The sequence below is a fragment of the Centruroides sculpturatus genome, unplaced genomic scaffold, assembly GCF_000671375.1.
Source record: "Centruroides sculpturatus isolate CEXI.00-Female unplaced genomic scaffold, Cexi_2.0 scaffold1018, whole genome shotgun sequence".
NCBI classification, from domain to species: domain Eukaryota; kingdom Metazoa; phylum Arthropoda; class Arachnida; order Scorpiones; family Buthidae; genus Centruroides; species Centruroides sculpturatus.
This window is the reverse complement of record NW_019385496.1, coordinates 184912-212628: the sequence shown is the minus strand read 5'-3', so window position 1 is coordinate 212628 and position 27717 is coordinate 184912. Positions and strand designations below refer to the sequence as shown.

Here is a 27717-nt window from a genome sequence, read left to right as displayed (position 1 = left end):
GCTTCGTATTATTCGGTGCACTTTTAATGTCCGTTTCATTTATTTACCTGCTTAATACAAATGCATTTCACATAATAAAGGCGATCAAAATCTTGGACGAAAACGTAAAATGCGCAAAAAAAATTTACCAAAAATTACTGTATTATCAAGACGTGATTATACTTACTTTCAGCCTTGTCCAACTGATTGCGTGTTTGTTAGTTGGCACTTTGTACGTGTATTATAGGAACGCTTACGGATACTCTAAATTATTCTGGCAAGAAAGTTTCTGTACCTTTCATGTTTTATTTGGCGTTTTTATCAACGTCGGCGTAAATAGTTTTGGCGGGGGATTCATTTTGATTCTTACTTACATATCTATTCAATTGTTAGACACATTTATTATAGACATAAAGGAAAAAATACAAAGGGACGAAGTGGATAGCAAAACATCGCTACAGGAACTGTCGTCGATTGTATATTTTATTAAAAGCATCGATAAAATATGCAAAACTTTTCATGTTTTGATGATAACAGTTTTTACTCCCATAATCAGCATGGTAATTATATATATGGCAGTTTACGTAACGATTACAATCGAATCTCTGTTGATATGCTTTGCAATATTTTGGATATGGATTGTTACAGTAATATATTTTCTTTACTTGACAAGAATTCCTTCGAATGTAAGTTACTTTTATTTTATAGAAATTCTGGAAATTGTATCTCCTAACCACATGAATTGTTTAAGAAGAATTATATAATTAATACATTTCAGATGGAACGGTTTTTCACTTGCATAATGGATATTTATTTCCACGACGATGACAATAAAAAAATTGTAAATAAATATTTTTCCATAATTTATAAATTAACTTTTTTCGTCGACTTGCATGAAAATATGTTTGAATTTTATTACATTTTAAATCAAAACTCGCGTAACGACGGTACAATGAAATTTGTTTTCTTTGTTTTCAGACGGAAGTATTAATGTCCATAGCGAGCGCCGAAGTGGGATTTAGAAGCAACAATTTCATTTTCTTCGACAAGCAAACGGTTTTAAATGTAAGTTTAATATATCATATAGGCCTATTATATTATAACAACGTATATATTGTTTTTACTATTATTATTATTATTATATATATATTGTAGCATGTACAGAAGAATTTATATATAAAAAATCATGTATTTTGTTTCAGTATACTTTGGAATTCATCACACAATTAATTGGATTTATTATAATAAGAAGTAAATCTTGTGACTTCGTAAACGAAAAATTCTGTTCGATGCTCATTGCCAATCTCAATTAATATTGGAGATTTTAAATTAGACGTGACGTTCATATTGTCAAATCTACAGTGACGTTACGTCTTCATATTCAATACCCGTATCTCGATAGATTTGAGGCTGGAGTAGATTTTCAGCGGCTTCGATCTACTGCAACGGAATTCAAACGTTAAGTTGATTGTAAGAAAGTTCTTCGTTAATTATTTGGGATTCACCGAAATGCAAAGATGCATTTCACTATCAAGGAGAAATAGGAGTGTTCTTACGTGTTACGACAAAGCAATTGTTGCGTGTATTTAGAATCCACTCTAACTTCACACACGAAGAACAATGCTCAGTTATAGAATATAACTATTCGAGACAATAGGGTTGTGGATTTGGCAGAAGCAGTCAGGAAGAATTCCACTAAGCATTATGTGAAAAAATTGAAATGGATTATTAGTAAACAAGTGAAAAGATTGAATAGAGAGAGCCCTAATACCTTCCAGGTATGGGACCAGATAGAAATACCAAAGAAAATCAAAGAAGTGCTTGAGAAAGGCCCTAACTTTGTCTCAGATGTGGTAAATAGTTGGGAAACCTCCATACAGGAAATTGAGAGAGGGATAGTTGGCATGGATCCTTTAGATAAGGAATTCTTTAGATGGAAGACTGTCATCATTAACCGGCCAAAGAAAAAAGCAACTGGTATTAGCAATAGAGACATATGGCTTACGAAGGAGTGGTTAAGAACGAATGATCTAGTGATGACCAAAGCAGACAAAACTAAACATTTAGTTGTCATGAAGAGACATACGTTTGACAAGGAATTACATGCTTACATCAGGAAAACCGAATGTGAAATAGTTGACGACAAAATAATTGGATCTCTGGACAGAAGGGTCAAGAAGTTAGAACGCTCAAGTCTCGCTGCCGTTTTGCCTTTTCTGAAGAAATGTCACAATCCAAGTTCAGGAGCTCCAAGATTGTTTGCGTTTGCTAAGACGCACAAAACTGGAAATGAATTAAGACCAGTGGTAGAGAAGTGTAGGGGGCTCACCTTTATCTTAGAAAAAAGGCTACATGAATATTTATCCTCACAGATAGAAGACGATGGACTGGTGGCAAAAGATCCTCTTGTCGTAGTGAAGGAAATGCAAAATATTTCTTTAACGGAAGACGAAGTGGCGACCGTTTTGGATTATGAAAGTATGTATCCTTCAGTAAGGATTGAATCATGTGTGGAGGCATTATTGGATTTCATGTACAACAACAACCCTCAGTTGCTTAGTTACACTCAAGACCTAGAAGAACTCGCTAGCCTGGGATGCTATCAATCTTGTTTTACCTTTTGTGCTCGAATTTACAGGCAGAAAAGAGGGTTCCGATGGGAAGTCCCCTCTCTTGAATTCTTTGCGAGTTAGTAGTTAGAAGAGAAGTTCTACGAAATTTTAAGGAAGATGTCATACATTTCGTCAGATATGTGGATGACATTTTTATATTATGGAGAAATAATAGCAAGATACATGAATTTTTGAATAAAATCAATAATAACAAAGATGGTCTTAGATTAAAGTTAGAGCAAAAAAGTTCCTTGAGTGTGCACTTCTTGGACATTAATATCAAGTTCATGGGAGATCATTTGTCCACCAGCGTATATATTAAACCTACTCACACCCCGCTATATATACCAGCACAGTCCATGGATCCATATCGATATAAAATGGCTGCTTTTCAAACTTTGATAAGAAGAGCCTATTTGTATTGTGATAGAATCGGTGACAGGAATAAAGAAATTGACAGAATATTGCAAGTAGCTCAGACCCTAGGCTACAAGAAAAGCACCATTGTAAGATTACTCAGAAAATATGAAAAGAACAATGAGAAACAAAGCTTAAATACCGCTCCCAATAGACGCTTGAAGTTTACTTATAACCGTAATTTGAACAGTATTATGAAAGAAGTTGCTAATAAGAAACAAGCAAGAATAGTTTTAAAAAGAGCCCCAAATTTATATAAGATATTGAGAAATGATAAAGATAGAATAAAAACACAAGAAAAACCAGGTGTCTATAAAGTTCCTTATGAAAACATCCAACTAGATGTTAAGAAAGACTACATCGGCGTCACCAACAGGAGCTTAGGAGTAAGACTAAAAGAACATCGGTATAACGTAAAAAAAGGATCCAATGCCACTGTTTTGTCGCAAATGTCGCAAGTCCAAGGTTCGGTGGTGAAATGGGACGAGGCAACAATTATAAAACCAGTGTCTTCCCCCACTTTATCAATGACGGCGGAGAAGATTGAAATATATAGGAGTAGGCTACGTGAGGGATGTTTAAATGCGAGAGATGCTGAGAGCCTGTCGTCGGCGTGGAAATACATGATTAAAAAGTTCACTGAAAACTCAAGCTAGAATTAGTTTATTGGAAGATTTATTATTTTTTTTATTTTTTAGTTTATTTTGTGTTATTTTTATATATTCTCTTGTATATTTTAATTTTATTTTGTGTTATTTTTATATTTTCTTCCGTTTCTCTTGTATATTTTTAAAATTTTTGTTCTAAATTTTGGTTTAAATATTTATATTCTATACATGGAACGTATCTGTTCCATTTTCGTTTTTTTAGACCTGAGGGTGGCCTGTTAATCAGGTTGAAAGCGTTTGTGTTTAAAATATATTTCTCAGCAACAAATTAAGGTGTTTTAATTTATGTTATATTCGAGATAATTGAAAAACAAAGCAGGAAACCATATCTTTTCACAGCACGAAGAACTTGGCAGAAATTGACAGCCATCTCGTCTAGAGCTGAAGAAATATTGGACAAAAGAGTTAACAAAACCGTTTAATATACTTTAAAGCGATTCGTTTATAAGCATTAATTAAATAATATTAAACACAGGAGAATGTTATTTCTGACTCATAACTACAAGTCCCATTTGTAGGAATGTGGAGTATGAAACGAATGCGATCTTATTGTCCTTATTTGTTTACCAGCGAATAAAAAACTGTACATAAACTTTGCTTCATTCGAAAAGAGTGCAACCGATAGAAGTCTTTGCATCATTTGGTGCAAAACTTTTGTTCGTTGCAAACAGAACAGTGAAATTGTTTCTGCATCGGCTAAACCTGTAGGCAACTATGTTAATCTGTGATCGAAATTTCAAAATTGTAACAAACTGAAAGTCGAACTCTACTTATCGCACTTTTGTTCTCAGAAGCAAAATGTACAAGATCCACGTATCATCATTGTGAATTGTATGATACACAGGATGATAAATAGATAAAGATTTATACTACTTTAATTACTTTAAAAATCACTTTCTCTAATGGGAAACAACAATTTTACTTGTTAATTGTTTATTAGAGTCTACAAGTTGTGTACCACTTACGTAAGTTTTAACACAAGTAACATATGAGAAAACACATAAATAATACTAATATAGCTTATATATAATTAAGAAAATGCATACATAATGATATACAATTAGAACGAGCGAAGGCACGTAGCTCTGGGATATCAGTTATTAAAGATATTTTAATACATATGAGAAGAGTGTGTTTTTAAGTACAGTACATGTAATTAGTATAATGATGTATGTAAGAGTATAGGCGTTACTATTGTTAAAATATTAAGTGCAAACAAAATAATCAATATATTGTCTGATTAGAAAACTGTATTTTTGTGTATTATCTTCAGAGTTCCTGAAACAAATCACGTAGAGACGTCTGAAAATATTGTCTACAGAAATTATAGAGAGCAGTTTTATATCTTATTCCTATGAATGTATTCTTTATATAAGTCGTCTTTAGATACAAAGTTTATAGTAATGTAATCTGGTTTAAAATAATCGGGTTGTAAACGGCAATATAGGCTATATATAACAAAAATTTTTTAATAATTTTAATATATAACATGCTGCAACAACCGACAGTGTTCAAGCGAAGAATGTTTTTCTTCGTTGACTCTGTATACAAGTTTTCGGATTATTTTTTACTGTTCTTTAAGACAATTTTTGATGCTCTATATTAATAATATAGATAATTAAAAGTATAATTAATGTATTTTTAATAATCATTACTATTACTATCTAAAGAAAACAATGGAATAGTTATTAAAATAATTTTAATTAATTACTTTTATTCTTTTATATATTTAAAACCGTTATTATGTAGGCATTAAACTTATATGGAGATATTTTTTCTCCATGACATCAAAATTTCTTGGTAAGAAAAACAATTAAATAATACATTTCTACAGTACAATTAAGATTTACCACGGTAGATTCTAGTAATTCTTATTTATCGACACCTTCGCCTGCCAGAATTTTGATCGGAAATTCTGCAAAGGTTATTGTAATCCTTTATATAAGTTACATGCTCGATACGTTTATATTTTATGTCTGTCTTCCTCCCCTATTGTTTTGATAAAAGTATTACAAGTAAGAAAGTCGTTAGTTAATTAATGAGTTTCTTAATTAATTGTAAAATTATATAAAATGGATAGAAACATCTGTTTTCTTAATAATTAGCACTGTGAGCCCAGCGCTGCTCAGGCAAAAAATAACAACAGCAAAGATTAAGATTATTGGTTATTTCGTACTTCTAATTTTTCTATTATATTAATTCCTTTCTTAAACTCGAAAACGGAGTTAGATACATGAAAGTCGAGACGAGAAATAGAAATGGTAAGAGAAAGAGCACAAGACTAACTATTGTATATATTAACTTCCGATTTGTACCGTAAGTCACGTTATTTCAATTCAAAAATTTTTTCTCTGAATGGAGTTCGATGCATAACCGGCGCGGTTCTATCGTTAACAGGAAAGTTACGATGTACTGTACAGGAGCAAAAGACTACTAAACTTCACTAGGCAAGTGCTATGTACTGTACTACCTGTCGTAGTGACGCATCCATTTCGCTCTATATCATTGTTGCAGTGATTCAGTGATTATGATATATATATATATTTATTTATTTATTTATTTAAATTTTATCTTTTTCTGTAAGAATTATATTTAGTTAATTATTTTCTTAAATTTTATGCCAATAGATAGCGCTACATGTAAAGCCATCAATCGAATACAGCGAGAAATTAATCGATTTAAAAAAATCCAATCCATAATTTCGGGTGGTTTATACGACATGATCTATGCTAGGAGTAATTAAACATAACTGCCGAGTTTCGTAGCAATTGGCCGAACGGTCTCGGTGTGTATAGCGAACAAACAAACAATCATTCTCATTTAAATTTATAGATCACATTATAGATGTTAGCCTGGTGGAACTACAGTTTTATAACACGAAACATAATAATAATCTAAATTTTATCGTAATAATTTTAAATTAATAATGTAATTTTCCAATAATTAGTGGTATCCAATACTATACTAACTGTTGGCCTGCTTTCTATACTTTCAAGCTCTGCAATTAAATCTTGAAGTATTAAATTTTACATCTATTATTTCGGAATCAAGCTTCATGTTATAGGATGAGAGATTTATATAAATAGCGTGCCAGAACCATATTTATTCTTATTCGTTTCCTCAAACATTTCGCATTCTCTGGTAACTCGCGTAACTGATATGGAAAAAATAAAGATTCTATTGTTGATTTGTCTGATTTACGTCACTGGTAAGTTTGTATGACGTAATTATTCGATTTAAATAAAATAATAAATCGAATCTTACATGTCTCGTTCGTAGAATTTTCTTCCGTAACGAGTCAACAGATGTGTCCTGAATCAACACTGAGGAAGAATGGAGAGTGCTATAATGGTTGCGTTATACGTAGAAATCACTTGTGTATAAGAATTCCACCTTGCACCTGTCTGAAGCGCAGGCAGCACGGTAAATAAATTCTGGAATTCCTCGCTTTATCAATTTTTTGTTCGCATTCATCTTCCTATTGTTGTACTCCGCAGTCGAGTTCTATCTTTTTTAATTTAAGTTTTACTTTAATGTTTTCGTTTCTGTAATTTTTTAAAATATATTTCTTGCCCACGGGCATGGCCGACTGCAACAATTGTTATTAAATAAATAAATGAAATTTCCTGTTCAAAGCTGTTGTAAACCTCAAATTGTGTAATTACAATACATTATTTTACTCTTCATATTAATGACAATTTCAGTAAACGAAGTAGTCCAATATGCTCCGGCGTCTGCGTGTGGCAGTACAAACTATTTCTGCTTATTTTGAATGCGGTGGAAAAAATTATTAATATACGGAAGTTTTTATTATCGTAAAACATACCGAACGTGGTAATTATAACTTCATGTCATCCGGATTGTGCTAAAAAGCAATTACTTATGGCGACACCATCACAATGCTAGGCTGCAACTTATTTACATTTTATTGCCCAAATCAATAGATTTTAGTACAGTGTCTTGCCTCGTATATCATACTGTTCCTGCTAACAAGAGAGACGTGTCTGTCACTTCTCTTACACCATCCTGCAGAAAATTTTTGTATTAAAACAACGTGACTTCTAGTACGAACCGGAAGTTCATATACAGTTAATAGGGCTTTTGGCCTATCTGGTCTGGACTTTGATGTATCTAACTCCGATCTCGAGATTAAGGAAGGACAGAAGTAAGATTTAAGCCAGTAGGAATTTACTTCTACAATTTAAAAATTCAAATCCAATGATTTGTTGCAAAACAAATAATTCATTTCTCGTGAGTAATTTGATTTTAATGATAGATTAAACCCTTTACATCGGTCTGGTCTACAATATTACAAGGCAATGTACCGTACGGCACCTTTGGCATTTTCACATTTAGGTCATACCGATACTTGTAGCAAACATCATTTCTACAATAATTTAATCTTCGCACTCAAATTTCAAACAGAACATTTATCCAAATATTTCCTAATAAACTTTTATATGGTATTTCAAACTTAATGCTAAGTTATTTCTCTGTTATTTAAGAATTAATTCGGATATTTTAATACAAGAGACTTGCATAAATACAGCGAGAAAAAGTAACGTGTTGGCAGTCTCGTGTTACTTAAAACCGATATGAAAAATAATGAGGTTCTTCATTTTTATTTCTCTGATCTACATTTACATATAGGTTTTATGATGTCCTGCTCGGGGATGGCATATTTAGTAGCACCGAGCGGTGTCCACAAACTTACAATAAAAAGTTCATGGCGTTCAGTATCTGCGGCGGTATAACCATATTATACCTATAGTGCATCGCACCTTAATTTACTAGTGTGATCATTATGGGTATGTGCATAAGGTCTAGTACAAAGTGGTGTTACACTGAAGTCGGTAGAACTTGCTGATACGCTCACGCAGGTACAGCAAGGAGTGGTGGTGAGACCGCCGAGGAAGAGATGTTCAAATAAATATAGTAACTTTTTAGCAGATTTTCACTATTTGCCATTGAAATTCCTGGTCCTATATTCAAATTCAACTAAAATTACGATCTTCTGTGTAGTTTGTTATAAAAAGTACAGAGTACTCTTACAATGTTACACAGGACCTACGTAGATGCGCGACTTCCAGCAAGTTCTTAATCGAATTATACACTAAACAACAATCAAGTGTAATGATCTAAATACAAGATAGTTTTCATTGTACATAGGTATCTGCTTAACGAATGTACGATCTTTCAAGCCGAAATGTGGGCTATAAAAATGTTCATTGAATATACTAACAGCAACTTCAATAATAACAAGATAAACATCTATACGGATTCGTTCTCATCGGTTCAAACCATTAAAAACAGAAATCTACACCCAATTGCCGAAAAAATAAGAGAGCTGATANAACCCTTTACATCGGTCTGGTCTACAATATTAGAAGGCAATGTACCGTACAGCACCTTTGGCATTTTCACATTTAGGCCATACCGATACTTGTAGCAAACATCATTTCTACAATAATTTAATCTTCGCACTCAAATTTGAAACGGTACATTTACCCAAATATTTCCTAATAAACTTTTATATGGTATTTCAAACTTAACGGTAAGTTATTCCTCTGTTATTTAAGAATTAATTCCGATATTTTAGTACAAGAGAATGGTATAAGTACACCGAGATAAAGTAACGTGTTGGCAGTCTCGTGTTACTTAAAACCGATATGAAAAATAATGAGGTTCTTTATTTTTATTTCTCTGATCTACATTTACATATAGGTTTTTATAGGTTGTAAAGGTTTTTATGGTGTCCTGCTCTGGGATGGCATATTTAGTAGCACCAAGAGCTGTCCACAAACGTCTTCTTGTGATTTTAACTTACAATAAAAAGTTGATAGCATTCAGTATCTGGGGCGGTATAACCATACTATACCTGTAGTGCATCGCACTTTAATTTATTAGTGTGACCATTATGGGTATGTGCATAAAGTCTAGTACAAACTGGTGTTACACTGAAGTCGGTAGAACTTGCTGGTACGCTCACGCAAATACAGCAAGGAGTGGTGGTGAGATCGCCGGGGAAGAGATGTTCAAATAAATATAGTAACTTTTTAGCAGATTTTCACTATTTGCCATTGAAATTCCTGGTCCTGTATCCAAATTCAACTAAAATTACGATTTTCTGTGTAGCTTGTTATAAAAAGAACAGAGTACTCTTATAACGTTACGCAGGACCTACGTAGATGCGCAACTTCCAGCAAGTTTTTAATCGAATTATACACTAAACAACAATCAAGTGTAATGATCTAAATACAAAAAAAAAAAAAAAAAAATGTACATAGGTATCATTTAACATAGCAACTGCTGTTTGGGCTTGTTTTTGTCAAATTGATATCGAAGAATATTAAAGAAATTTTATTTTTATAAAGCGTGTGAAATTTTTCCGTTAAGTTTATTATAAGCAAGAAACATTCTACACTTTAATAAATGATTTTTCTGACGTAATAGTCTGTCATACGTCAATTTAACACTAAAGTTTTTAGCGCGTGTTTTATTTAAAAATATTTACTAAATAATGGAGAATAATGCTTAAGAAAACACTTCGGAATATCATTATAATTAGAATTTTGTTACAAAAATTTATTTCTAATCCAATCGTGTAAGTTACACCGTTTGATGTTTTGCTGTAGTTTTATAAAAGATATATCGAGAGGAATTAAACTGTTTACAATACAGAACTTGCCAATAACACTATATTATGACAATATTATTATTATTATACAGTTATTATGAAAATATATTTGTTCAAATTAAACGCTGATAATGTTATTTACGGCTTTTTATTCAGAAAAAGAAAATAACAATCCCGGAACGATAGAAACTGTTAAAACGGACAAAATAAAAATCAATAAGACAACATTTTTATAAATATTCTTTAGACTTTTAAAATCATTAAAAATTCTCCGTATTTCTAACGTCAAAACAGGTTTACAACGGGGTAGTGGTGAGAGATCCTTCCTTGTGACCGAAGACACCCTTACTTCTATAACTGGAGCAGTTAAAGAGAACAATGGAATAGTCTTTAAAAACTATTTTAATTAATTACTTTTATTCTTTAAAACCATTGTAATGTAAGCATTATAGTTATATGGAGTTATTTTCTCTCGATAAGATCAGAAATTTCTTAGTAACAAAAACAATGGATAAAAGGAACAGGATCTTCCTTTTATCCATATCGGTTAGGACGGTAACCTGACTATAAAAATTAATAATCGATCTCGTCCTATTTATATTTTTATTTTACACGTAAACATTCAAATTATTTGTAAATAAGCGTATACTTTTTTCAAATATAGAAGCTTTAATTACCGATATTCTTAAATTACACAAATGTTTTTCTATAATAACACCGTTAATTATAAATTATTAATGAGATATCTCGTTTTAAATTTCGTTAGATTTGAAAATAATAAACCGATTGAAATTGTTTTTCCAAGAATGTTCTATTAGAAAGCCCGTTATAGGTTTGGCTAGGACCAAAATGGAGAGGACGGGTGGTGGGGGACGAGAGCGGAATTTATCCCGTTGGACCACAAAGATTTAAACACAAAATACTTGTTTTGTGAAAAATTTCTGGTTCTGTTTACGCTCTAAAACCGTCTTAATATGCCTGTTATTAGCGTAAATTTTTCATACAAGAATGACTCACAAGTTCTCAATAGGATTTATGTCCGGGCATCTCGCTGGCTACTTCATAACTTGAATATTATGATCATGGAACCACTTAGTTCTTGAGTGTGAACAATGAGTACTGGCATTGTACAGTTGAAAAATTCAAACAGGTCCTACAATTTTTATAGGTAATAAATTATTTTTTAGTACTTCTCGATAACTTTCAGACGTCTGTCTACTAGTTAAAATCGCTAAATTTGATAAACTATTAAATCCAAAGCAGCCCCATACCATAATAGTACCACCACCGTGTTGCCTGCTAGAAAACTATGCTTCTCTTTCCTAAAATCATGCCAGTAACTGCACTTAACGGAATGCGGTAAACAGGATTTCGTAAGGTCCACGACTACCCTTTCAACAGTGACAATATTTATTTACAAAACAAATCGTACAAGTACACTTAAGAGCTACACGTACTCTCGCTGCTATCACCCGACGACGACAAAAAAAAATACTCTCTCTCTCCCAGAATCCCCTGCCGGAAAAAACTATCCCGTCCAACGTATTTTGTGTACGAGACTCTGGGAGAACTCACTAGAGGAATGGCGCCATCTCTCGAGTCCGTGATAAACTAACCGTCGCCGCTGAAGAGAAAACGTGGAATTTTCGAACAAATTTACAATTAAACCACTTACAATAGAAAATGCCAACAACACATTCTAACAATTCGTTATGTATTGTTAGAATATATTGTTAAGAACACGTGACGTATTACGATCCAGTCATATTTCCATCGAACTGTAAATAACCGAATGCATGGCCAGTGCTCGGTCAGTGACATTTCGGCAAATGATTTGGCCAAAGGTCAATATTCGGCTTTTAGCGAATAACGAATGTGTGGATGCGTTCCATAAACATAAATATTTGTTTCAGCTGGAAAGATATGCAAATCGTAGAAGGATTTGTATTTTACTGTCATATATTGTGTTCTTGTGTACTCTAATCGTGTGATTTTATATTGACTTTTACCTCGTTTTCGAGCGTCATTATCGTCGAGGTTTTCATTAATTTCCACGCTTATTTTTGTTGTTTTGCTTTTAATATAAAGGTTTGTGATTGGACCGATTGTTTCTTGTTCTTTATAACATTACCTGTATTAACTAGCAAATAAATATTTCGAAAAAAAGAAAAACAATGACCTTTAGCTACTGAATAGGTCTTAATATCGTATCCTTTATTTCAAGATGATGTTTCTGAACACTGGAAAATTATAAGTAGATGTTGGACTTATTTGTTATCCTACTTTTTTCCGGTTGTCGTGCAGGAAAAGTAGTGTTTACCCCGAGATGGTGAAATGAAATTACATTGTCTTTGCTTGCAGAAAGGAAAGAGGAGTAAGTATTAACGACGGGAGAAATATACAGTTATAAAATATCGCTTCTGCTTATGATTCTAATCTAAATTGACAACGTGAATACATAGAACGAATAAAATTATTTTTATTTATTCTATACATTTACGTTTAAGTATAAACATACAAATAAAATAAATGTATTGTTAGATAATTTTTTTCAATGATTATTAAATGCTTATTTAAAAAAAAATAAGCATTTTTCAATATGGAGAGATGGCTTGATCATATTACTGCTTTTAGAAAATTGCTAAGAGTAATATCGATTTTGTTAATAATAGTCTACGGAAATAACTATGATACACTACTTGTACAGTCCATTAATTATTACATGCTTTTAGTCATTCATATTCTTTAAAAGTTTTAATATTTACTGTCCAAAATGATAAATATAACTTAATGCATTTTGAAATTAGATTATTATTAAGTTTCCATTATGTTAATCAATATTCGCATATTTTTATCGCAGCTAATAAAAAGAAAGCAATGGAATAAGTATTAACCTTGCGTGGGTAATATTAATAGGTACGTAGAACATCGAGACAACGAAGAGAAATGTTCATTTTATTATTTCGAGGCTACTCTTCAGGCTACCAGTCAGTATAAGTCTAGTAATTATTCATGGAATATTCTATTTTGGATGCAATTCGTCCTTATCTAAACGTTTTACGCGTTATTGGTGTATTTATACCGAAGCGCAAGGATTATTTATGGGTTAAAGCGCTTCTATTTAATACATACTTTATAACAATAATTTCCATTTTATTCTTGTTTCCCGATCAATTATCAAAGATTTTTATAAATTCGCATATTGATGATTTCTGTGGCATACCCGTTTTATGGGATATCTACGGAAGGAATTCACGCTTCGCAGTATTCATTGCACTTTTAATATCTCCGTTATTTCTTTACCTGTATAATACAAATGCATTTCACATAATAAAGACGATCAAAATCCTGGATGAAAACGTAAAATGCGTGAAGAAAATTCAACAAAAATTACTGCATTATCAAGACTTGGTTGTAATGTATTTCAGCTTCGTCCAAATATTTGTGTGTCTGTTAGTTGGCACTTTGTACGTGTATTACAGGAACGCTTACGGATACTCAAATTTACTATGGCAAGAAAGTTTCTGTACTTTTCATTTATTATTCGGTGTTCTCACCAATGTCAGCGTCATTTGTTATAGCGCGGGATTCATTTGGATTCTTACATACATCTCTATTCAATTGTTAGATACATTTATTATAGACATAAAGGAAAAAATACAAAAAAAAGAAGTTAATAGCAAGACATCGCTACTGGAACTGTCTTCGATTGTATATTTTATTAAAAGTATCGATAAAATATTCAAAACTATTCATTCGTTGTTCATAACAGTTTTCATTCCCATAATCAGCATAGTAATTATATATATGGTAGTTTACGTAACGATTACAATCGAATCTCTGTTGATATGCTTTTCAATATTTTGGATGGGCACTGTTATCCTAATATATTTTCTTTACTTGACAAGAATTCCTTCGAACGTAAGTTACTTTTAATTTACAGAAAATTCTGTAAATTGTATGTCTTCTAATCATATGAATAGTTTAACTACAATTATATAATAATACATTTCAGATGGAACGGTTTTTCACTTGCATAATGGACATTTATTTCCTTGACGATGACAATAACAAAATCGTAAATATTCTTTCATAATTTATATATTGAATATTTTACTTCGATTTTCATTAAAATATGTCTAATTTTTATTACATTTTAAATCAAAACTCGCGTAACGACAGTACAATGAAATTTGTTTTCTTTGTTTTCAGGAGGAAGTATTAATGTCCATATCGAGAGCCGAAGTGGGTTTTAGAAGCAACAATTTCTTTTTCTTCGAGAAGCAAGCGGTTTTAAGTGTAAGTTTACTTTTTCATATACTATATTATAGTAAGGTTTATTGTTTCTACTATTGTTTATTTATATAGAAAACTGCTTGTATATAAGCAGTTTTCTATTTAAAAAAAAAAAAGTGTATTTTCTTTCAGTATATTCTGGAGTTTATCACACAATTCATTGCATTTTTGATAATAAGAAGTAAACCTATCTTACATTAGTTCGTATCCCACTGAATATTTCACTGATTTGTGACTTCATAAACGAAAAATTCTGCTCGATGCTTATTGTTACTCTCAATTCATATTGGAGATTTTCAAATTAGATGTGTCGTTTATATTGTGAAATCTACAGTGACTTTACGTCATCGTATTCAATGCCCATATCTCGAGACAGTTGAGGCTGCAGTAGATTTTCAGCGGCTTCGATCTACTGCAACGGAATTCAAACGTTAAGTTGATCGTAAGAAAGTTCTTTGTTAATTATTTTTGATTCACCAAAATGCAAAGATGCATTTTACTGTGAAAGAAGAAACGGGAGTGTTCTTATGATTTACGGCAACGTAATTGTTTCGTGTGTTTAGAATCTCTTTTAACTTCACACACGACGAACAATGCTCAGTTATAGAAAATGATTATTCGAAACAATTGAAAAACAAAGGTGAAAATCATATGTTTTCATAGAACGAACAAATTGGCAGAAATTCACAGCCATCTCGACTGGAACTAATGAAATATTGGGCAGAAGAGTTAACAAAAGTGTTTAATATATTTTAAAGCGATTCGTTTATAAGCATTAATTAAATAATATTAAACACAGGAGAATGACATCTCTGACACGTAACTAGAAATTCGGTTTGTAGGAATGTGGAGTATGAAACTAATACCATCTCATTGTTCTTATTTGTTCATCAGCGGAAAAAAACTGTACATAAACTTTGCATCATTCGAAAAGAGTGCAACCGATAGAAGTCTTTTCAGAATTTGGTGCAAAACTTTCGTTCGTTGCACACAGAACAGAGAAATTGTTTCCGCATCGGCTAACACGCAACTATGTTAATCTGTAATCAAAATTTCAAAATTGTAAGAAAGTGAAAGCCTAACTCTACTTATCGCACTTTTGTTTTCGGTAGAAAAATGTACAAGATCCACGTATCATCGTAAAATTGTAATACACGCTTCAATTACTTTAAAAATCACTTTCTGTAATGGGAAACAACAATTTTACTTTTTAATTGTTTATTAGAGTCTACGATTATTTTATATCCGTAAACTGCATTCCTGTCGGCCTGTGATTGGCTCATGTTATTTAAGGACTCGTAGAACGTGAATTTCATAAAAAGTGGAACGTATCTTTCTTGTTATAGGTGGGTCGACTGTACAGTACATGTAATTAGTATAATGATGTATGTACGAGTATAGGCGTTTGTGAGACTAATCGGGGGTAGGATGTTTACGAGTTCTTGACTCTCCTACCTCTTACTCGACTCAAGACCTTGAGGTCCGGTCTCGCTTGTCTAAAAGATGGGAAAAAAGGGGGTTAAGGGAAAGAATCTAACGATTCTTTCCCTTAACCCCCTTTTTTTCCAAAAGCGGGCAAAATATAAATTAGTCGCGACCCTAACCGCGAGTTGGGAATATTCGAGAGAGAGCTTATATATCATCGCGAGTAGAATAAATACCTCTAGTTATAACGTGGATGTAGGTTCTTGTTCTCCTGGGTTCGTAATATTGTCCAAAGTTCAAAATCCAAGTTCAAGTCGTAATCAAAGTCCATAGAAGACGGTGGCGACGGGAGGCAGGTAATCCATACAGACACAGTATAGAAAATAACTTTTTCCCCCTTGTGTCGTCATCGCACTTGTCTTTTATATGGGGGCTCTCTTTTCGAGATTTCCCCGTGTACGTCACAGGTGATGATCTTCGTTGACCAATGGTGGGCGAAGTGACAAACTTATGACACAACAGTTAACTCATCTTCTACAGGGAAGTATTTTCGTGGGAACGGAGTTTTTATGAGCGATTTTTATGAGAAAAGTTGTCGGTTGTTTTTCCCTTTTTGTGTTAACCCTAACATTATAAAAAATCGGTTTGGTTTTGGAACAAAACGGTAAATGAATGAACAGAATGAATATAACTATTCGAATCTCGGCCTTCTTAAATCCTGGCCCTCACACGTTATTATTGTTAAAATATTAAGTGTTAATAAAACAGTGAATATCTTGTCTGATTAGAAAACTGTATTCAGTGTATTATCTTCAGAGTCCCTGAAATAAATCACGTAGAGACGTCTAAAGATATTGTCTACAGAAATTATAGAAAGCAAAATTTTATATCTTATTCCTGTGGATATGTTCTTTACGTACTGGTAAATCGTATACAGAAACAAAGTTTATAGTAATGTAGTCTTGTTTAAATATAGTGTATATTGCCGTTTACAACCCGATTATTTTAACAAACATTTCCTAATAATTTTAAAACAATATAACATGCTGCAACAACCGACAATGTCTATGCGAAGAATGTTTTTCTTCGTTGACTCTGTATAAGAGATTTTCGGATTATTTTTAACTGTCTATTTTTTAAGACATTTTTTGATGTTGAATAGTTTGTATGGTCGTTTTTATGATATATTAATAGTAAAGATTATTAAAAATATAATTAATATATTCTTCATAATCCTTACTATTATATATCTATATCTATAAATGAAATGTTTGTTTTTTCGTTATTCACTTCAATCCTGTTCAACCAACTGCTAGGAAATTCGACTGTTTTATTTAAAAATCTTCTAACTTAGATTATGGAGTAATTTCACTCCAAACTACACATTGGATTTCTATATATCAATTAATTTTCGTTTAATTGTACTTGCTAGGATTACATACAGTGTAATCTGTTGGCGAAACAATAAATAAATGGTAATTCTTACCGCGTTGATAACACATTGGTGATTTTCGAATTGTTGAGCTGCAATTTGAAAACATTCTATTTAATACATACTTTATAATAATAATTTCCACTTTCGTCATTTATCCGGATCATTTATCAAAGATTTTTATAAATTCGCATATTGATAATTTCTGTGGCATTCTCGTTGTGTGAAATATCTACGGAACCCATTCACGCTTCGCATTATTCGGTGCACTTTTAATGTTCGTTTTATTTATTTACCTGCTTAATACAAATGCATTTCTCATAATAAAGGCGATCAAAAACCTGGACGAAAACGTAAAATCCGTGAAGAAAATTCAACAAAATTTACTGCTTTATCAAGACGTGATTGTAATGTATTTCAGCTTCGTCCAAGTATTTGCGTGTTTCTTATTTGGCACTTTGTATGTATATTACAGGAACGCTTACGGATACTCTAAATTATTCTGGCAAGAAAGTTTCTGTACCTTTCATGTTTTATTTGGCGTATTTACTAACGTCAGCGTAAATTGTTATAGCGGGGGATTCATTTTGATTCTTACTTACATCTCTATTCAATTGTTAGGCACATTTATTATAGACATAAACAAAAAAATACAAAGGGACGAAGTTAATAGCAAGTCATCGCTACAGGAACTGTCTTCGATTGTATATTTTATTAAAAGCAGCGACAAAATATGCAAAACTATTCATGCGTTTTTTATAACAATTTTCATTCCCGTAATCATCATAGTAAATATATATATGTTAGATTACGTAACGATTACAATCGAATTTCTGTTGATATGCCTTGCAATATTTTAGACATGGATTGCTATAGTAATATATTTTCTTTACTTGACAAGAATTCCTTCGAACGTAAGTTATATTCATTTTATAGAAATTCTGTAAATTGTATCTCTCCTGACCACATAAATTGTTTAAGAAGAATTATGTAATCAATACATTTGAGATGGAACAGTTTTTCACTTGCATAATGGATATTTATTTTCACGACGATGACAATAAGAAAATTGTAAATATTCTTTCACAATTTATAAATTAACTTTTTTCTTCGACTTGCATGAAAATATGTTTGAATTTTATTATATTTTAAATCAAAACTCGCGTAACGACAGGACAATGAAATGTGTGTTCTTTGTTCTCAGCCGGAAGTATTAATGTCCATAGCGACAGCCGAAGTGGGATTTAGAAGCAACAATTTCATTTTCTTCGACAAGCAAACGGTTTTAAATGTAAGTTTAATATATCATATAGGCCTATTATATTATGTGGAATTCATCACACAATTAATTGGATTTATTATAATAAAAAGTAAATCTATTATAAATTAATACGTATCTTACCGAATATTTCACTGATCTGTGACTTCGTAAACAAAAATCATGTTCGATGCTTATTGCCCGAGAAACGTCGGCCTCATCTGCTAGCTATTTATAAGCCAGTATAGATAATTGTTAATTTATTGTTACTAAATGGCATATAAATAATTTCTAAGCACGAAATAAAATATAAAATAACAAAACTTATAAAACTTATACCTTTAATATATCAGTAACACTAGTTACAACATATTTTAAGTAGCCGAACATTGCCTTATAAAGAACGGTGAAAGTGACTTTTTATTCCACTTTTGCAGATGTTGATGGCTTCTCGAGATCGTCTTTGGATTCAGAAATTAAACTTTGACGTCTTTCTTTCGATTTCACAAAGTTGTTATATTTCCGTCTGTAACTTTTCAGCTTATATTTCATTTCTAAGTTTCTGAGCTTGCGTTGGAGTTCATTACATAAATCCTTCGGCATAGTTGAAAATAATTTCAAATGTGATAATAGAACCGAACAAAGTTTCTTTTTCTCTACTTCTGTATCATCCGAATTTTCTGGGTGTAAACACTCGGATTTCAGATCTTCAGAATTTTGTATGAGTTCGTCAAAATCCAATCCGTCTTCTCTGGGTATTGGTGTTGAACATAGAGTAGGAGGTGATGCTGGTTCAGTTAGACTCAACACATCTAATTTTCCTTCTGACTGAAGTATAGAAACGTCAACTGAAAAGCAAATACTCCACTTTAATTGTTTGAGAATTGTTTCATATTATTATTTATATTTGTTATTATTAATTTCGTTATAAATGTCTAGATATTGTTATATTTTATTCTACTTTTGTTCTAAAATAAAATTTGAAGTATAAATAAATAAAATCATTTGTGCTAGTTTTTAACAGAGGGAAAAAATGGCGAGTGATCCATTGAAATAAAATCTGTTAACAGATGGCGCGCACTCAATTTTAATTTTTTTGCTGGGAAAGTTATACAACTCGTTGCTAAATTTTTGTTCCTTCCAAAAAGTAGGTTTCTGAAATTTACGAGTTATTGAAACGAGACCATCGGTGTTATTAATGTCAATTTAAGGAATGTTAAAGAAATTACAGTATATTTTAAGTTCATCGTTAACTGTGTACAGTACAGTGCGTATGCTTTAAACATGGTCATATGACAGGACAATTATCTCTTCTTCTTCTCCACTCGTACGCAGGTGAGCTTACATGTAAGAAATATGTATATATTTGTACAATACATAGATTATACTGTACTTAAAAGCATTTTAGCTGAAGTCGTATAGAAACTATTACACATTTGTCTCGCTAATTTGAACTCCGCTTAATTGAAACCAACTTTGTGTTTATTCTAATGTCTCAATCAAAAATGTGGTTCGAACATTTAGTATGCCGAAAATCATACATTAATTATATAAAAGTATACATTTAAATATAAAAAATATATCGTTCAAACTCTGGAATGTTTGAAGTATGAGATACTGTACGACTGTCTTTGTCATTAGTTTTTTCGATTTGTTTTGCTTTATATATAACTTCTAATCTAAACTGAAATTGTAAAATAGATGATTTTTCCACACAGCATTGCAATACTTTCCCTGTATTGCTGTGTAGCAAAAGTAAAAGATATTCAGTATGATAAGAGAAAGTAAGACAGAGATAGGAAGTAAATCACAATCGGAAAAATCATCGTCCTTAATTGCAATAAATGTCGATAAACTGACTAATAGAAAATGTCACTAGTACACTATAACAAAACAAATTATTAACAAAGAGAAAACGTCGTACAAAGGCATATAACAGGAATAATTATAAAATTAAATTCTGCTTATTAAAGGTATTTAATAAAATCATTGTGCAATATCAATGTTAATAAATAATTTTCTCGCATTTTATGCTGTCAGAGTTTTTCTACCAACTTCCCAGCTATTCCCCATTCAAAAGCTTGACAAAAATGTATTGACCCTTATACAATAAAAAGAAACAAAGAGAACGAGTACGAATAAGAATTAAATCGATCATAAACGATTTGTTATAACTAGATATAAGTGAACGGAAGATCGATCCAGCCAAGTAAAGTACACATGGTGATCGATCGTTCGATCACTGGCATACGAACAAGTTTTGTACAAAATAAATTATTATTTGATACTATTACTTACAACTTTCATCGTCGTCACTTAATAACATCGAGTGCGCTGTAAGGAATGCGGTATCACTTTCTTCACTCATCATTTCGGCGATTTTTCGATCTTCAGGTTTTTCCTCTTTCTTCTATTGTTATTTTGACCAGAAATGGTAGCGCTTCCTCTATTTAAAGCAATTGGTTAGTACCGACGTCACTGGTAAAGATGCGTCAAAGAATGACACATTGTTTATCTTAAAATACACAACGCTGGTTTTGGGGGCCACAATTTGAATAGCATCGTTTTCCTGTCTGATGACAGGAAAACGATGCTTCTAGTGACTTCTGACCTTTCAGAAAGGTCAGAAGTCACTAGAAAGAAGATGTGAAGTATAAATTTCATGATTGATGTTGCGAAATGACGAATATTTATCATTTAGTCACACATTTAAGCAAAGATTATTCATTTGATTTTTCATACCCATGTGACTTAGGTAAGTGACTAACGTGAACTTTTAAAAGTGAGATTCGAATAACAGTTGCTCTCTTTGTCTCCTCAAAAATGCATTTTTTTAAAATTGTATTTTTAAAAAAATTTAGTAACAAGTTGCGTAACTTTCCGGCAACAGTTAAAACTGAGTGTGGCGTATTTTGCTTAAAAACTTTTTATATTATTAATTATTATAAAATGACAAAAAGCTTAATTTCGAGGGTAGCGACGAGTTTTATTATTTTTGTTCTTTTTAATTTTCCAATGCGAATAACGAGTAAAATCTTCGTCAAGTCCGACTCCCCTCGAGATACACACACGACTCTATCTTTCCAAGCCCTTCGAACTTTAACCACTAAAATTTAACAGCATCGATCCTTCTAATATATACAAATCTCTCTGCAAAATTGCAGAAATTGTCGACAAAAGACATTAGAGTTGTTAAGGCATTAAACATACAGGGGGAAAAAACTTCATTGTTTGGCATTTCTCGACGTTTCGAGATGCTCCGAGTCTAAAAATGTAAAAATCTCGGAGGGTTATTTTTTGATCGATCTCCATACTTTCTCTGTTACATTCACCGAATTGATAAAACTGCCTGTATTGTAGAGTACACTACAGTACACTTCGTTTAGTAAACAATAAAAGAAATCCATACGTTTACACTTCTTTATATAAGAGCAAATGCTAAAATTACACTTTATAAAGTTAAAAATATTTTAATATGATATTAAAAGCATTTTAGGTAATGATGTTTACCATAGCGGATGTAATTTTGTACTGTATGTCATTATCACACCAGAAATGAAACTCCCTTTCTTCAATTTAAATAGTCTATAACAAACTGAATTAATCGGTTGTGTATAAAATTAAATCGTTAATACGACAATACTTTTCTTTTCTGCCTACAATTTAATGTCATTAAAGCCCTTTCGAGTTAATTCTTTTTACACTTTTGCAAGAACGGAAAAATCATCTCTTCGTCCAAATGCCTCTTCGATAGACAGATCCAATGTTTAGAGGACTCAGAAAAACTTCGTGTTCGATTAATGCTTGACTTTTGACGTCCAGAAAGGCCTTGAATTTATCGAAAAATGTGGTCTTCTTTGTCGAGTGGCAATAAAAAGTTAATTTGTAATTTATAATAAAAAGTCAATTTATAAGAAAAAGTGTATTTATTATCCGATTGCTTTTGTGGAACTCGAGGGTAGAAGGAGCCTCCTTTCTCCTCGGAGGACTGTTTGCCATATTTTTGCTTTTAGATTTGTTTATTGATTAGAAAAGGTCTTTAAATACTTTTTGTTTGTAAAAATTACAATATATGAGGCTTTAGTAATAGAGTTTACAGGTTAAGGAAATCTAAATACAAATGAATATGAATAACCAATATTAATTAAACTATTTTTATATGATAAACAAAACATTTAATAAATCAAAATATAAAAGTATACAAAACAATGAACCTAAACCTAAACCTAAACTACGACTTAACCTAAACTTATTCTAAACCTGACGCGTGAGAGAGAATTTACATCAATCTATCCGTAATCGTATTACCTTCACCAGGTCTTTCGAATATTTATCTGAATGAGGGTCCTCTTTAACTGTGGGTATTTTTCTTCTAACAGTTTATTGTTATATATTAATAACTTTCATTTAACTGATTCGTATAACGGGCTTATACCTTGTATGACGTACACTTTGTATGACGACTGTCTTTATCTTAAGGCAACCTTTTTTCGACGGACTGCCCCGAATGGGGGGAAACGTCCCTTTTATTTGCTCTCTAGTAACGTGTATACAACTCAAGCGACTCATCATGAGTGGGCCTGAGAAAGGAAATCAACTTCCTTTCAACATCGAACGTTTCATCCGTTTTTTGTAATTATATTTATAAAAAAATAATCAGTTTGCAATGCGGAGAGATGGCGTGATCCTAATACTGCTTTTAGAAAATTGCTGAGAATAATATCGATTTTGATAATGATGGTCTATAGCAATAACTATAATGCACTACTTCTACAGCCCATTAATTATTACATGCTTTTAGTCATTCACATTCTTTAAATGGTTTAAAATTTACTGTCCAAAATGATAAATATGACTTAATGGATTCGATTCTGATGAAACCGTGTTGTAGTTTACAAAATCAAATGAAATTATTTGAATAGATACGGCAGTTAGCATCGAAAAAAGAAAATATGTGTACAGTTCAATATCAAGACAGAAAATACAGAGAAAAGATACAAAATGAGATAGACAGACTGTTAGCCAACTGAATAAAGAGATGAATAATCTGCCAAGTGTTTGAAAAAAGTTACTTTATTGTGTCTCTATAAAGCAATAAGTTAATAGATTTTGAAATTACATTACCATAAAATTTCCATTATGTCAATCAATATTCGCATATTTTTATCTTAGCTAATGAAAATAAAGAGGAAGCAAGGGAATATGTATTAACTTCGAGTGGATAATAGACACGTAGAACATCGAGGAAACAAAGAGAAGTTCTAATTTTATTCTTTTGAGGCTACCATTCAGTATTAATTCTTCATGGAATATTTTATTTTGAATGCAATTCGTCCTTATCTGAACGTTTTACGCCTCGTTGGTGTATTTATACCCAAGCGCCAGGATTATTTATGGGTTAAAGCGCTTCTATTTAATACATACTTTATAACAATAATTTTCATTTTCGTCATTTATCCGGAACAATTATCAAAGATTTTTATAAATTCGCATATTGATGATTTCTGTGGCATTCCCGTTTTATGGGATATCTACGGAACCCATTCACGCTTCGCAGTATTCATTGCACTTTTAATATCTCCGTTATTTCTTTACCTGTATAATTCAAATGCATTTCACATAATAAAGACGATCAAAATTCTGGATGAAAATGTCAAATGCGTAAAGAGAATTCAACAAAAATTACTGCATTATCAAGACTTGGTTGTAATGTATTTTAGCTTCGTCCAAGTATTTGTGTGTTTGTTATTTGGCACTTTGTATGTATATTACAGGAACGCTTACGGATACTCAAAATTACTGTGGCAAGAAAGTTTCTGTACCTTTCATATTTTATTCGGTGTTCTCACCAACGTCAGCGTCATTTTTTATAGCGCAGGATTCATTTGGATTCTTACTTACATCTCTATTCAATTGTTAGACACATTTATTATTGACATAAAGGAAAAAATACAAAGGAAAGAAGTTAATAGCAAGACATCGCTACTGGAACTGTCTTCGATTGTATATTTTATTAAAAATATCGATAAAATATTCAAAACTATTCATTCGTTGTTCATAACAGTTTTCGTTCCCATAATCAGCATTGCAATTATATATATGGTACTTTACGTATCGATTACAATCGAATCTCTGTTGATATGCTTTTCAATATTTTGGATGGGCACTGTTATCCTAATATATTTTCTTTACTTGACAAGAATTCCTTCGAACGTAAGTTACTTTTAATTTACAGAAATTCTGTAAATTGTATGTCTTCTAATCATATGAATAGTTTAACGACAATTATATAATTAATGCATTTCAGATGGAACGGTTTTTTACTTGCATAATGGACATTTATTTCCTTGACGATGACAATAACAAAATCGTAAATATTCTTATCTAATTTACAAATTGAATTTTTTATCTGTATTTCAATGAAAATATGTCTTAATTTTTTTACATTTCAAAGGAAAACTCGCGTAACGACAGTACAATGAAATTTGTTTTCTTTGTTTTCAGGAGGAAGTATTAATGTCCATATCAAGAGCCGAAGTGGGATTCAGAAGCAACAATTTCTTTTTCTTCGAGAAGCAAGCGGTTTTAAGTGTAAGTTTACTGTCTTATATACTAAGGTTCATTGTTTCTACTATTGTTTATTTATTGTTTTATAGAAAACTGCTTGTATATAAGCAGTTTTCTATCAAACAATGAATAAACAATAGTATATAGCAGTTTTCTATAAAAAAAAAAGTCTCTAAAGTTACATAGCAGTTTTCTATTTAAAAAAAGTGTATTTTCTTTCAGTATATTCTGGAGTTTATCACACAATTAATTGCATTTTTGATAATAAGAAGTAAACCTATCCTACATTAGTTCGTATCCCACCGAATATTTCACTGATATTTTTGACTTCGTAAACGAAAAATTCTGTTCGATGCTTCTTGTTAATCTCAATTCATATTGGAGATTTTGAAATTAGATGTGTCGTTTATATTGTCAAATCTATAGTGACTTTACGTCATCGTATTCAATGCCCGTATCTCGAGACAGTTGAGGCTGGAATCGATTTTTAGCGGCTTCGATTTACTGCAACGAAATTCAAACGTTAAGTTGATTGTAAGAAAGTTCTTTAACCAAAAATAATTGATGCATTTTACTGTGAAAGAAGAAACAGGAGTGTTCTTGTGATTTACGGCAACGTAATTGTTTCGTGTATTTAGAATCTCTTTTAATTTCACACACGAAGAACAATGCTCAGTTATAGAATATAACTATTCGAGACAATTGAAAAACAAAGGTGAAAATTATATGTTTTCATAGCACGAAGAAGTTGGCAGAAATTCACAGCCATCTCGACTGGAACTGATGAAATATTGGGCAGAAGAGTTAACAAAACTGTTTAATATACTTTAAAGCGATTCGTTTATAAGCATTAATTAAATAATATTAAACACAGGAGAATGACATTTCTGACTCATAACTAGGAGTCCCATTTGTAGGAATGTGGAGTATGAAACGAATGCGATTATATGGTTCTTATTTGTTCATCAGCGGAAAAAAACTGTACCTAAACTTTGCGCCATTCGAAAAGTAAAATGTACTGTACAAGATCCACGTATCATCGTAAAATTGTAATACACGCTTCAATTACTTTAAACTCACTTTCTGTAATGGGAAACAACAATTTTACTTTTAGTATAATTATGTATGTACGAGTATAGGCATTATTATTGTTAAAATGTTAAGTGTTAATAAAACAGTGAATATCTTGTCTGATTAGAAAACTGTAGATATGGCAATGGTAAGAGAAAGAGCACAAGACTAACTACTGTATATATTAACTTCCGATTTGTACCATAAGTCACGTTATTTCAATTCCAAAGTTTTTCTCTGAACGGGGTTCGATACATAACAGGCACCATTCTATCGTTAACAGGAAACTTACGATGTACTGTACAGGAGCAAAAGTCTACTACTCTATTTCGCTCTATATCATTTTTAAAGTAATTCAGTGAATATAATATATATATATATATATTTTTTAATTTTATTTTTTTCTGTAAGAATTTTATTTAGTTAATTATTTTCTTAAATTTTATGCCAATAGATAGCGCTACATGTAAAGCCATCAATCGAATACAGCGAGAAATTAATCGATTTAAAAAAATCCAATCCATAATTTCGGGTGGTTTATACAACATGATCTATGCTAGGAGAAATTAAACATAACTGCCGACTTTGGTTGCAATTGGTCGAATGGTCTTGGCATGTATAGAGAATAAACAAACAAACAAATATCCTCATTTAAATATATAGATCACATCATAAATGTTAGCCTTGTGGAGCTACAGTTTTATAACACGAAACATTCTTACACTTAATAAAAATCTAAATTTCATCGTAATAATATTTAATTAATAATGTTATTTTCCATTAGTAGTATCCAATACTATATCAACTGCTGGCCTGCATTCTATAATTTTAAACTCTGCAATTAAATCTTCATATATTAAATTCTTTACGTATTATTTCGGAATTAAGCTTCGTGTTATAGGATGAGAGATTTATATAAATAGCGTGCCAGAACCACATTTATTTCCATTCGTTTTCTCTAACTTATCGCATTCTCAGATAATTGGGCTTTTGGCCTATCTGGTCTGGACTTTGATGTATCTAACTTCGATCTCGAGATTAAGAAAGGACAGAAGTAAGATTTAAGCCAGTGGGAATTTACTTTTACAATTTAAAAATTCAAATCCAAAGATTTGTTGCAAAACAAATAATTTATTTCTCGTGAGCAATTTGATTTTAATGATAGATTAAACCCTTTACATCGGTCTGGTCTACAATATTAGAAGGCAATGTACCGTACAGCACCTTTGGCATTTTCACATTTAGGCCATACCGATACTTGTAGCAAACATCATTTCTACAATAATTTAATCTTCGCACTCAAATTTGAAACGGTACATTTACCCAAATATTTCCTAATAAACTTTTATATGGTA

The 27717-nt window shown here is 31.6% G+C and overlaps 1 protein-coding gene across 5 annotated transcripts; it reads left to right on the top strand.

Moving 5' to 3' along the window:
- Positions 1–684: 684 nt before the first annotated feature.
- Positions 685–26465, top strand: LOC111639534. 5 transcript variants are annotated; one of them, XM_023385421.1, is made up of 5 exons: positions 685–820; positions 958–1044; positions 14329–14391; positions 25229–25315; positions 25514–26465. In XM_023385421.1, the coding sequence occupies exons 1-5, from the start codon at positions 758–760 to the stop codon at positions 25580–25582; spliced, it is 369 nt and encodes a 122-aa protein (XP_023241189.1). In that variant the 5' UTR covers positions 685–757; the 3' UTR covers positions 25583–26465. The 5 variants fall into 5 exon arrangements, 4 of the variants coding, with proteins under 4 accessions (XP_023241189.1, XP_023241188.1, XP_023241187.1 ...); XR_002759093.1 differs by lacking the exons at positions 685–820; positions 958–1044; positions 25229–25315; positions 25514–26465 and adding exons at positions 12078–12401; positions 12538–12687; positions 14526–14612; positions 18671–18749; XM_023385420.1 differs by lacking the exons at positions 685–820; positions 958–1044 and adding an exon at positions 13696–14234.
- The last annotated feature ends 1252 nt before the right edge of the window (positions 26466–27717 follow it).

Bases quoted from the DNA above. Each gene is read 5' to 3' on its own strand.
- LOC111639534 (XM_023385420.1), top strand. From the start codon at position 13,731: ATGTATTTCAGCTTCGTCCAAATATTTGTGTGTCTGTTAGTTGGCACT. The intron at 14,235-14,328 runs GTAAGTTACTTT...AATACATTTCAG, and splicing joins TGACAAGAATTCCTTCGAAC to ATGGAACGGTTTTTCACTTG. The intron at 25,316-25,513 runs GTAAGTTTACTG...ATTTTCTTTCAG, and splicing joins AGAAGCAAGCGGTTTTAAGT to TATATTCTGGAGTTTATCAC.